Raw genomic sequence first — 13,119 nt, forward strand, 5'->3', positions numbered from 1 at the left:
CCTTTGTTAATTATTTTCCTACATTTTCCAAACTTTATATCGTGAACATGTACATGTAATCAAAGAAAAATGAACATTAACCTTTTTTTAAAGCAGAGCACGAGAGGTAATAAAACTTCTGTGCCCATTATCTGAGTTCATGCCCAGAATTACTCTCATAAAAAAAGTCAAGGCGAGGAAGGACTCTTGAACATGGGGCAAGTCCAAAAAGGACTGATCACCATCAAGGGCATCACCATCATTACCTTTGCCACCACTGCCTCAACCACTATCTCCAACATCGCTACCATATTCCCACCACCATCCTCACCATCATTTCCCTACCACCACCATTACTACAACCACACCACCATCTCATTACGACCATCACAACTACTGCCACCATCACCCTCACCATCACCCACCTCACCACTATCACCAGCAGCCCCATCACTACCATATCATTACCAGCACCATCATTACCACCATCACTACCACCACTGTCACCAGCATCAACAGAATCAACCCCAGATATTCCCTCAGGAGCACTAACATACCTCTTTCCCAGCCTCTACTACTTTTACACACTCACTTTCACACTACACACACACACACACACACACACACACCCTCACCATCCCATACCTAGGCAATCACTCCAAATCTACAATAAGGACATACTAAGAGTAAACAGTGGCATTACTCTGTGAGAGCCTCTCTTACTGCAACCCTTGTCACCACGGAGAAGAGTTTGAGACCAGTTACTCTCTTCACCCACTGGGGTGCTAAGTTATGTGTCTGAAGCCCAGCGGGCAGATGTCCCTTTTGTATACACTGAAGATCATCTCCAGAACTGGTCACTATTTAAAAAAAACTGAAACATTTCTAGACACCTGGGAAATGCTCTTCCATGAGTATTAATCCAACAACTCAAACCTCAGGAGCATCAAGGTTGGGTTTTTTGGGGGGTTATTTTTGAGTGGTTGTCCTTCATCTAGTGTTCTGCCAATCCTATTTAGGATGACTTGAGTGAATAGCTTGTAGATGACAGACAACAGGCAGATTGGGTGATAGTTGCCAAGGTTGTGGATGTCTCCCTTCTTGTACAGTAGTACAGTCCTGCTGGTTTTCCACTGGGACGGAACCTTGCATTCAGACAGGTAGCGTGTGAAGAGCTGAGCCAGTGTATTGATGAGTACTGACAGCAGATTCTTCGGGTGTTCGGGTCTGACCTTGTCTGGGCCAGGTGCTGTTCATTTCTTTTTCTTTTATTTGTCTTTTTTTTTTTAGATTTTTATTAGTGAAGCACCATAAGGTACAGTTTTAGATTTACAAATTTTTGTGCTTGGATTTCAGTTATACAATGATCGTTTCTTTACCAACAAAATGGCGTGTAGGATTTCAGAAGAGAGAACGTTGAGAATGACATATCCATCCTGCAGAATTTGGTATGTGGGCAGGTGGACGTGGCTATCGGAGAGATCCGAGCAGAAGTCATGGATAATCTTCTCCATTGCTCTTCTGGAGGATGTGATAGATCCATCAGGACGTCGGAGGGCAGTCATCTTGACCTTGTAGTTGGCAAAGGACAGGCAGGCATTGCAAATGATTTCCACAGCTTCTGTCACACCTACCAGCACTGCCGCTCTTCTCTTTGAGGTCTTCCTTTAACGCTTCTCTGCACTGCTTTGTGAGCTTGGACATTCACTTGCGGTTGCCTGAGGCTTGCGCCAAGCCACGTTGGTGAATAAGCTCAAGAGTTTTGAATACAGGTGTTTTTTTTGTGGCTATATCTCTCTTGGCTGGAGCGATAGCACAGCGGTAGGGCGTTCGCCTTACAAGCAACCAACATGGCCGACCCGAGTTCGATTCCTCCGCCCCTCTCGGAGAGCCCGGCAAGCTACCGAGAATATTCCATATGCCAGACACAGTAACAACAAAGTCTCCAATGGAGACGTTACTGGGCCCGCTCGAGCAAATCGACGATCAATGGGAGGGCCTTTACCTTTTATATCTCTCTTGGAGTTCCTTGCACAATGATGGAGGTGCTGAACCAGTTGATCATATTCCTTGTCAATGTTGTCAATGACAGCATCTTTCCATGTTGCTGCAATAGTGCCAAAGAGCTCCCAGTTGGTGGTCATTCTGGGAGTTCTCTTCTTAAACTTTGCAGCCCTTTCTCTCCGCTCTGTGAAGTAGAATTTTGCACGAAGGAGACGGTGGTCCAATCCCATTTGGAATTTTGGGACAACAGCGACATCAGTCAGGCAAAAACCCAGTGAGCAAGCTGGGTTCTGCAAAAGATTCAGCATGATCGACCATATCCACACAATAACCAAGCTCATTGAGGATTCTCGGGAGTTCAAGATGCTGCTCTGTCTAATGTTCATTGATTTAAAGAAGGCCTTTGATTCTGTTGGAGATGAAAGCAGTCATCAAAGCCCTAGCCAATCAGGGCATTCAAACTCAATGCATCAGGATCCTCCATGAGCTGTATTACGGATTCACTACCAGGATCTCACCATTCTACAAAAAAGTGATCATCCATGTCAAGAGACGGGTTTGGCAGGGTAATATCATTTCACCGAAACTCTTCAGTGCCACCCTCGAAAACGTCATGCAACAACTGGAATGGGAAGGAATGGGAGTGAAGATAGACATTCGGCAACACCACCTCCACTTTGCTGATGACACAGTTCTAATAACACCAAACATTAACCAAGTGGCACAAATCCTGGCCGACTTTGACCTTGAGTGTGGAAAGATCAGACTACAGCTGAATTTCACGAAGACAATGTTTGTGAGAAACAGTCTTGTTTCTGACGTTCCATTTGCTCTCAATGGGACGAACATCTCCGAATGCAACAGTTATGTGTACCTAGGTCTAAAAGTCAACATGACGAATGACCTGGCACCTGAGTTGCGCAGGAGGAAGAGAGTGGCTTAGAACGCCTTCAAGAGAGTCGAAGAAATAGCTAAGAGGACAAAGAACCTCCAGCTCTGGGCACATCTCTTTGATTCCACTGTTCTTCCTGCATTAACATATGCCTCAGAGACCTGGGCCCTACGAAAACAGGATGAGAACGCTATTCGGGTCTCCCAAAGAGGAATCGAAAGAGCTATACTTGGAGTATCATGCTTCACCCAAATGAGTGAAAGAATCTGGAGTTCCGACCTCCGTTGATGGTCAAGAATCAGGAATGCTGTCTCATTTGCCAAGGCCTCAAAAGTCAGATGGTCTGGACACATAATGTGATGTGGAGACGACCGCTGGACTACAGCCATTACTGACTGGATTCCACGGGACTTCAAAAGACCGTGTGGCCGCCCACCTACAAGATGGTCAGACTTCTTTATCAAGACCCTGAATGATTGGTTTGAGGCTGTTTGTGTTCCTTGAATGAGCAGACGCCATTGGGCTACACTAGCATGCAACAGGGATGAATGGAGACGTTACTGGCACCCGCTCGAGCAAACTGATGAGTAACAGGATGTCAAGTGATCAAGTTATTTTTGAGTGCAGTAGGTTCATCCCAGGAACTAGGCAGGTATGGTGAATAGGATTATCAGTAGGCAGAAGGTGCAATAGAGGAAGAAAATGGGAAGGTCCAGACAGAAACCAGATCCAACAGGATGAATATGAAGCCAGGTAGTACTCTCCATATCATCCACGGCATGACCAGGTGGATGTAATAGGCTGCCAAGGAATACAGGTTGTTCCAGGAAAACATGAGGCAGTGACCATCCAAATTCTGCCAGACTTCTTTTCCTCAAATCCTAGTGACCCAGGCCCTTTGTTCTGTTTTCACAGGGGAAGAGGGCAGGACAAGGCCCAGAACATCTGAAAAGTCTCTTGAAAGTAGAATCCACTCCATCCTGGAGCAGCCTTGGAGTGTCTTATCCTACCAAGTGGCAAGGATGTGCACGGGCGACAAGGGAATGAATAAGAGGCATTCTGAGCCAGTCACATCAGAAGTCAGAATGTCAGAAGAAAAACAGGATACAGAATCAATGTTTTACCAAACCTCATCCAGCAAGAGGCCAGAGCTCCCTGAAGACCAGGACTCCCAAACACTGTGGTTCCTCCAGATCAGGGCTGTGTCTCTCCGTCAGACAGAGGCCTGGATGAGGGCAGGGCCCAAGTCTCTTCAATCAGAGCAAACTCCTCACTACTTCCATTTCCCTGCCCAACATGGGCCTTCCCCTCCCTCCATGGTCACTTTCAGGAGCCCAGACACCAGCTCCCCACCCTTCACCTGGCCAGCAACTCCAATCAGAGTGGCACTGTGACTCCACAGAGAGCCTCAGGGTGTGGATAAGACCCTGCCCTTCACTGCAAGTCTCAGACAAGCCCACTGAAGGGCAAGAAATGGGGCCAGCACTGGATACCTGCACTGAGGGCTAACCATCTGCAAACACCCACCTATGCCACAATGCACCAACACTGAGTGTAGCTGGATCCTCTGTAGAAGCACCTGAATTGACAGTTGGGTTTTCCCAAGAAAATCAACCACCACTCAGAGAGTGAGTAGGGAATTCTTGAATTCATCCTCACATCCAACCAACCACCCAGCCACCCATCTGCCTATCCATTCATCTACCCACATAGTCATCCGCCAACCAGCCCCACATCCACTTACCCATTAATCCATTTATCTATTTATTCACCCACTCACCTATCACGCCATCTACCTTCCCATTCATCACCCATCCACTTATCCACCCACACATCCACACTTCTACCTACGCATTCATCCACACATCTACTTACTCACCGGCCACCCAACCACCCTACAACTCACCAATCCATGTACCTACCAGTCACCTACCAATCCTTCTACCCATCTACCCCCTCATCATCATCCCAGCATATATCCACCCTCTCATCCAATCACCCATCCATCCAGGCAGACTTTACTGCACCACCTCCTCTAGGCAGGCTCTGCACTGGACATTGGGGACACAAAGAGAATGTGTCCCAGTCACTGGCCTGGACCTTGTGTCAGGAAGATGTTGCCATTTAGAGACCAGCAGGGGTAAGGGCAATGACCAAGCCACAGAGACAATTGGCAGGAGAAAGGAAAGTGCAAAGGAGGAATCCTGAAAGGAGGTAAGCATGCCTCAGCTGAGTGCAACGAATGAAGAGGAGGTATCCCCAAGCAGAAAGAGAGGGGAGCCCTGGAGAGATATAAGAGAGGGAGAAATGAGCACCTGAGACTTCAGAGAACTCTAAGCATCAGTGAGGCATTCGAGCAAGACCTCCTGTCCTGGCAGCATGGAGCAGAAGTGGCAGAAAAGAATGAATGAGAGGAGAGCAGGAGAAAGCAGACCTCCTTCCGATAACTTTGTGTATCCAGAATATAAGCCAGCACCTGTGTTTGTCCTCGCTTCTCAAGGCTAATTTTTGACCAGTGATTTAAAGAACATACAACCCTTTCTGAGAATCACCCCATCCCTGGGGATGCAGATGCGTAGCCCAAGGACACACAATAGTCTTCCGGGCCACCTGGATACTCTAAGGAATCGTAGACGATGGGCAGGGAGTTGGTGGTGGCATGACCAGCTTCATGCACAGCTAAGGAGAGGGTGATAATCTCAAGCAGAGGACAGCAAGGACAGACAGCAGGTCACAACTGCTATCACAAGGGAACTCTTCTCCAGAATTATAGGGGATCGCACGCAGACCTGCAGGACCCAAAGCCCACCCTAGTGCCCCTGGGTGGACAGACTTCTCTCCCACAACCCTAAGAGACGTCTCTTATGGACCTTAATAATAGGTTTCTCTTGCTCCTGTCCCTTCCTTTTCCTGGAGATTGAGGGAATGAGTTAAGAGGCTGTAACAGATGGGGGTTGGGATAGGGATGGGGGATGGGAGTGTGAGGTCCCAGACCTCTCCTTCTAGCTCTAAGAAGTTACAAAGCATAAGCCCAGAGAGGATTCTGCCCCCTGGGAGAGTCCTGATGGTTAGAGTGTCAGCGGGTGGGGTACCCCAAGACTTCCCAGACACTCCCTTCCCCATTTTTCTTTTCTCTCATTTGTCCCCACCCTCAGCACAGTCCTCAGGGTAGAGAGGCATGTTCTCAGGCACTTTGGGGAGAATAATCAGGTCTGATGCAAAAACCTCAGTGAAGGCTCTGGCCCATATTCCTGTCCCCACACAGCATCCAGGCTCCAGGGACAGAGTGCAGTGGCTGAGGCGTGGGGGAGGTGAGGAAGGAAGGGGTGTCAAGGGGGTCTCCCGGGGCCACCCAGGGCCCAGTCTACCTGCAGGGGGATGAGGGGCTCCTTGTCATCAATGTCGATGAGCACATCTTCCCCGGGACTGAGCAAGCTCACATCATCTGTGGGTGACAGCAAGGATGCCGGGCTAAGGGGTGGGGACCCTCCAGGGACCAAAAACTCAGAGAAGGAGACAACCAACCACCCCTGCTACCGTGTGCTGACACTCCTCCACCTGCATCTCTGCCTGTGAGCCCATGTTCTCTCCCATCTTCCTACCAGCCCCTCACTCCCCACCATCCTCTCCTCCCTCACCATCCCTTTGAACCCCTGCATCTCTCTCCCCCACCCTGCCTCCAGCCCCCTCAGCCCTCACCTCTCAATGAGGTGAGCTCAGCCTGAGGTGGAGGGTGAGAGTCCCGGCCCCCCAGATCCAGCTGAGCAGAAACCACTCAGGGTGTTCCTCGATGGGCAAGTCCTACCTGGGCCGCCCTGCGGGGAGGGGCTCTGCTCTGAGTGGGGGTCACACAGGAAACTCTCCAGGCAGCGGATGGTGCACTGGCCCACTACAGGCCGGCGGCCAAACTGGCGGTTGTCAATGACCTTGACCACGATGGGGGGGCAGTACAGCTCCTCCCGGGGCAGCATCTAAGTGGTAGAGGGGGTGCAGGGTGAGGGAAGAGGCCTTAACCCGGCTCTGGGAGGGTCCGCACTCAAGGACAAGCCCCCAGGAGCAGAGAACGACTCTAACCCCCCCTCCAGAACCCCCAACAGCCATCAGTGCCAAACGGCGGTTGGCTGAGACCAGGGAGCAGAAGCCATACAAGTCTTCTGTTTGCTTCTAGAATGTTGAACACCACATTAGCTCCCCAACCCAGGCAGCTCCGTGCAGAGTGAAAGCGCGTCTGCGTTCCCTGAACCCTGGCTGGCTGCAGTGGGGCGCGGGGAGGACTTGGCCCCGGCCCTAACATTTCTTGCAGACAGTCCCCCCCAAGTGGATACTCAAGAGTTGGCTTACAAACCCAGATTCTTCTCCTCCCCGCCCCCCACCCACCCCAAAAGCACTTTGAACACAACTTGAAATAATTTATAAGCTCTCTGTCGGTGGCGGCCGCGCCTCAGCCAAGAGGAGGCCTCTGCTGACAGCCACCGGGCCAGGAATTCCTATAGTGCTTTCATCTCGCAAACCCTTTTCCTCTCCTCACACCGTCCTTCCTCCGGCCACTGGGCCACTGGGTCCTGGCAGCCCACCCAGCGGCAGAGGACCAGGCGCTGGAGGCTTTGCGGGGATCCCAGCTGTCTGCGCCCAGCTGGGGAGGAAGCAGATGAGGGAAGGTTTGGAGGAAGAATGGAAAGGCAGAGCCCAGCTGGACACTGAGGGGAGCTCCCTGAGGGGAGAAATTCGCACCCCGGGACATAGGAACGGGACCGCAGGCAGGTCCACTCACCACTTCCATGAAGAGGGTGCAGATGTCAAAGTTGGGGTTCTTCCGGAGGTTCTTGATGACACAGGACTGTACCGTCTGACCCCCACACTCCACCACGAGGCTTGGGGAGGAGACGCTGGCCAGCTGGTAGCTCTTCATGTTCCGAAGGCCCCATGCCAGGATCTAGGAGTGCAGAGTAAAAAGTGGAAAGGCTCCAGGGAGAATCTGGGATGGGCAGGAGAAGCCTCCCCCGATGCCCCACCCCAAAGCCAGGCTCACCTCAATGGCCATCCGCTGGAGAGCCGGCTTGATGTTCTGGGGTACCATGTAGACGTTGGTGTCCCTCTGGGGTGGTGGGTAGGGCAGGTCTGTGTCCTCCGACTGTTGGGGCGAATAGGCAGAAGAGGCAAAGGTGGGAGCAAGACCGAGGCAGAGAGACAGGAGGACCGAGGGACAGAAAGGACAAGTACGAAGAGACAGAAGCAGAAACTGAGTCAGCATCATCTTCCCCAAGAATCCACACAAACACCTACACGCCAAGCCCAGGTGCCTCAGTCCCTCTCCTCCTCTAATGTAGGATAACATGTCCATGAGCTGCTCGGGTTTCCCCATCTTCCCCCAACACACACACATACTCACACACAACAATTACACACAACTCCCATGCACACACACACACACATCCACACCCACAGACAGAGGCACACACTCATAAACACACAACACATACCATCACACACACCTGTCTATGCACACACCCATAGAGGAACACACTCATAAACACACAACACATAACATCACAGACACCTGCTCAGGCGCGCGTGCGTGTACACACACACACACACACACACACACACACACACACCTATTGACAGGGGCACATACTCATAAACACACACAGCCATGCACCCAGTCACACATTCATGCATACATGCACACACATGCATATGTGCAACACATGCAGTCATACACCAGGCACACCTGCATGCACACACACATACACACACACACACACACACACTGTCCACTCCTTCTGCATCCATGTCAGCCCCTTTCATTAGTCCAGTTCTCCTGGCTCAGACCCTCCAGGGTTTCATCCCCACCGTCCACAATCACACCCAGTCACCCTCTGGCCCCACCTTTCACTCCTGTCCACTTGGAAGACGGATGGCTCCCCGAGGGTGGGGGGCAGAAAGGGTATGGGAGGATAGTGGACAAATGCTCTCATTCACAGGGACCAGGGACGCTGGGAGGGGGCGTGGGGTGTGTTTCTTCACCCCTAAAGACCCAAGATGAGAGGGATTGAAGGAGCTCTGGTCTGCCAAGGGTTTGCCAAAGACAAGGGCAAGAGTTCCCATGGTGGGTGATCACCCTCCCAAAGTGGGTGACAATGTCTTCCAGAGGTGCTGGGATGTTTCCGGGGAGCAATATGAGCCTCCGGTGAATTGCAGGATTCTACTATTTGCTCATTTAAAGAAGGTAGATTTGAGGGGGGCAGGGCTGTCATTCTTTTTTTTTTTTCCTGAAAGGGAAAGTAGGTCAAATAAGTTTCTCCAGATCACGAAGAGCTGCAATGAGAAGGAGGTGTGGAAGGGACACAGGCAGTGCCGTAAATCGGGTGAGACCCCAAAACAAATCCACAAAAGAATGGCGTGTCCGTTCATAGGTGCTGGCACGGACGGGAAGAGCAGCCAGAGCCAAGACCACACCAGGACCCACACTGGCTCATCCACACTGGTCTGGGACCCTCCCACTAAGCTCAGCTGTCACTGGTCGCATGCCTGTGATGCCGCACATCCCAGAAGCTCGTTTCTGGAACGCCAACCCTGGGTCCTCATCCCCACCTGCCTTCTCACTAGGTGAACTTGGGCAAATGACTCGACCCCTGAGAGTCGGTACCCCAGGAAGCTCTGGGATCACAACCCCTCAGAAGCTGAGGAGACCATGACAACAAAGAGTGTCCAGGAGATGTAGAGCACACAGATGTAGAGCAGAGGCCCATGAATGGGGCAGGCTCTCATGCCTTTGCTCTATACCCTGCTGTGTGCAGTCTCCAATCAGGGAACCTCTCAGAGACACTCAGACTTCACAGCCACCCTCTGCCTGTCGCTGGGGCACAATGCAGATGACATGGCATAGCAACTGCCCCATCTTTAGATTTACCCAGAGACAGATGCCATCAGAAGAGCCACAGGAAGAGGGCCCCGGGCATTTCCAGGAAGTATTGTTCCTCATCACTCTCGAGAATGGGGCCTAAGGGTCGAAGCTGGCACCTGCTGTGGGAACCCGGGCATGGTGCCGCCCTTGACACACTCAGGGCACCACCACAATGGCCATGAATCAGACCATCCTCTTTAGAGCAGGGGATGTAGCCCCAGGCCTGGAGGTGTAAGCCCAGGGTCGAAAGCCAAAGGCAGCCAAGAAGAAAATAGATGCAGAGAGGAGACAGGGGAAGGAATGGCCTTGGACTCCTGCGAGAGCTGCAGAAGAGCAAGCCTGCCGACAAGGTTGCCACATTCTCTTGAAGTCACCTAGAGAAAATTCACCAATCTCTTTCCTTCTAGAACATTCTGTAGATGGCCCTTCAACCTGCCTGTTCACTGCCCCCCCTCCCCAACTCAAGGCACTGTTCCTTTGATTCCAGTTCATCCCTGAATTCCTTGTTCCCTCTTTGCTCCCAGGCTCCCCTGAGCACTGCGGGACTGGTGGTGTTCCCCTGAAGAGGACGAGGTTGGGGGGGGGGGGGCAGTACCGTTGGGAGGAGGCCCCGGAGGAAGAAGGCAGGTGCGCACAGCTGCGTAGGCGTGAGGGAAAGAGAAGCAGAAACAGTGGTTAGAGGCTCCATCCACCCCGCTCTGGTCCCCGGGGGTCCGAGCAGTCCTGCTCCCTGCTCCTGCTGCCATCTCCAGAAAGTTGCCCCTACCTGTGCCCCTGATCTGATCTTCTGTACTGTCTTGGGGTTCTGTTCCTCCTCTCTTTATTATTTGTTTTGGTTTGGGGGTCACACCTGGTGGTGCCCAGAGGTTTCTCCGAGCTCTGCGCTCAGGGATCACTCCTGGCAGGTTCAGGGAGATTGTATGAGATGCGGGGGATCGAACCCCAAGTTAGCCATGGGCAAGGCCACGCCCTACCGTGGTACTATCACTCCGGTCCTGAGTTCCTTCCCTCTATAAATTCAGCTTCCCCTCCCGTCCCCTGGAGGGCCCAACAGCCTTCCCCCACCTTCCCAGGCCCCTCTGCTGCTGCCCCGTTCCCTCCTGCCAGAAGCTTCTCTCCAAAGTCAACAAAGACCCGCTGTGGCTCCTCCCTGGGGCCACCCAAAGGGGCGACTCTTTTCCACCCTCTACCCTTCACCTCCTCCCCAAACCATCACCCTTCACTGCCTACCCCTACCCCAGCTCTGCTGGCCGATGTGCCTGGCCCCAGCCGCACTCAACTCTGCACAGCCCCTGTCAGACTCTCTGCACCCAAAACATCTCTTGGAATCCCCAGCCCCTGGGGACTCCCTCCTCCATACACACTCCACCTCTCATACAGGAGATTCTCTCAGGGCTCCTCCTAGCCGGCTCTCTCCCTTCACAGGTCTCACCGCCCTGCACTGCCATACCCCCAAGGACCCCATGACACGGCCCCTTCATCACCATGTCTGAGGGGTCCCCAAGCCCTGATGAGCACGTGCACACTCTTCCCTGTCCACCCCTGGATGGGCAGATGAAGACGCAACGCTTAATGGAGCTGACACCCCGCCCAGCCTTCGGACCATCACCCACACTGCCACGCCTGCACCAGGCAACCTTCGAAGAATGCCATCCTCTGCTTAAGAACCTTCCACATTTCTGACCCACTCGCCATTAAGTTCAAACTCCTTGGCACGGTCTCCCAAGATCCACCCCACCTCCATCCTGAAGAGGTCTCCAGCCTGAACTCCTTCCCTCCAGGCCCCCACACCCGAGGCGTCCCTGTCCCAAACACACCCCTCACTGACCCCCTACAGGCCCCCAGAGGCACCAGGCTCTCCCCTGGTTTTCCTGTGTGACGTGCTCTTCCTCCCACGGCATTGAGCTGCCTCCTCTTTGGCTTCCAGACTCTTTAAGTCCCACAATTGCCCTGAGCCTAACTTAAGAAGCCCCTGCCCCTGCCCCCAGGTGCGCTCAGCAGCTGGACTCACTCTTCTGGCCAACCCTTACCAGTCACTCTGCTCTGGGCTGCATACTGCACACCCACACACAGTGAAGCAGTGGTGTAAAGGGGGGAGGGCTGCAGGGCAGGGAGGAAATGGGGATGGCAGAGGGATGAATGGACGGGTGAACGGGTGGATGAAGAAACCACTCTAGTGGGGCTGATGGGGCCATAGTACAGCAGCTAGGGCACTTGCCAATCTGGGTTCAATGTCTGACACCAGACACAATCCCTCAAGCCACCAAGAGTAATGATGCCGGGGCTGGAGCAATAGTACAGCAGGTAGGGCGTTTGCCTTGCACACATCCAACTGGGTTTGATCCCTGGCATCCCATATGGTCCCCCAAGCACTGCCAGGAGTAATTCCTGAGTGCAGAGCCAGGAGTAACCCCTTTACATCGCTGGGTGTAACCCAAAAAGAAGAAAAAAAAAAGTAATGATGCCTGAGTGTAGAGCCAGGAGTCAGCCCTGGGCACTGCTGAGTGTGGCCCCAAAATCCAAATAACAACAACAACAACAACAACACTAGCATGTTTCGCTCCCTGTTCCCAATGCTCTCACCCACTCGGGCCAGACCTCCGAGTCCTCACCCACCTCTCCCATGTGTGTTTCCTTCACTGTCCCCTGCACCCATCCTTCAGGGACTCATCACGCACAGCATCCTCCAGAAAGCTCTCCAACCTCTCTGGAAACTCCCCGTCACCCCGCTCTCTGGCGCCTTGTTGCTCTAGGTGTCCAGATGGCCCGGTGCCCGGTCCACCAGGTCCCAGCCAGACTCTGACAGCTGGCGCGGGAGAATCCTTCGGCCCTGCCTGGTGTCTGCTGCTCTGCCCAAGTCCCCACATGCCCCTCCAGGACAGCACCTGTCCATGGGCGTGGCAAACACACAATGCCACCATCCTCCAGAGGAGTCACGTGCTACGAGCGAGTCAGACACAGCAGTGTTTGACCGCTGCCTCCTGCCCTGGCCTCCCTGAAAAGTCTAAGTCTGGGGTTCCCAGGTGTGCAGGGGGTGTCCCAAGGCAGCTGAGACCAAGAGGGCCTGGCCCACTGGAGAAGTGGGGCCTGCAACAGCCACCAGGGATTTTCTTTTCCATCCAAAGGGTCCTCGCCCTGACCATGGTTCAAACCAGCATACCAGGTGAGTAAAGGCCTCGTGCCTGTCCCCAGTGACCCACAGGGTAGTCAGGGACCCTCAGGACAGTGCAAGGCCATCTGGGGTAGGTGAGGGGAGCCGCGGGCGGGGCAGTGGCAGGCTGGGAGGGCCCCATCGTCTGCCTGCCCCACCCAGCTTGTTAGGAACCACATGTTGCTC

The 13,119-nt window shown here is 53.1% G+C and overlaps 1 protein-coding gene across 16 annotated transcripts in view; it reads right to left on the reverse strand.

Moving 5' to 3' along the window:
- The window catches only part of DYSF (dysferlin), a 223,830-nt gene that overhangs the window by 67,781 nt on the left and 142,930 nt on the right, over positions 1-13,119 (reverse strand). For 14 of the 16 annotated variants that reach the window (XM_056123866.1, XM_056123861.1, XM_056123864.1 and 11 more), the window contains 4 exons: positions 7,905-8,006; positions 7,647-7,808; positions 6,681-6,846; positions 6,244-6,320 (listed from right to left, as the gene is read on the reverse strand). In XM_056123866.1, coding sequence (XP_055979841.1) covers positions 6,244-6,320; positions 6,681-6,846; positions 7,647-7,808; positions 7,905-8,006 — 507 coding nt within the window. Of the gene's footprint in view, positions 1-6,243; positions 6,321-6,680; positions 6,847-7,646; positions 7,809-7,904; positions 8,007-10,377; positions 10,420-13,119 lie in introns of all 16 variants that reach the window. The other 2 variants (XM_056123815.1, XM_056123809.1) reach the window with 1 other exon arrangement.

The sequence above is a fragment of the Sorex fumeus genome, unplaced genomic scaffold (genome assembly GCF_029834395.1).
Source record: "Sorex fumeus unplaced genomic scaffold, SorFum_2.1 ptg000006l, whole genome shotgun sequence".
In the NCBI taxonomy this organism is placed as follows: domain Eukaryota; kingdom Metazoa; phylum Chordata; class Mammalia; order Eulipotyphla; family Soricidae; genus Sorex; species Sorex fumeus.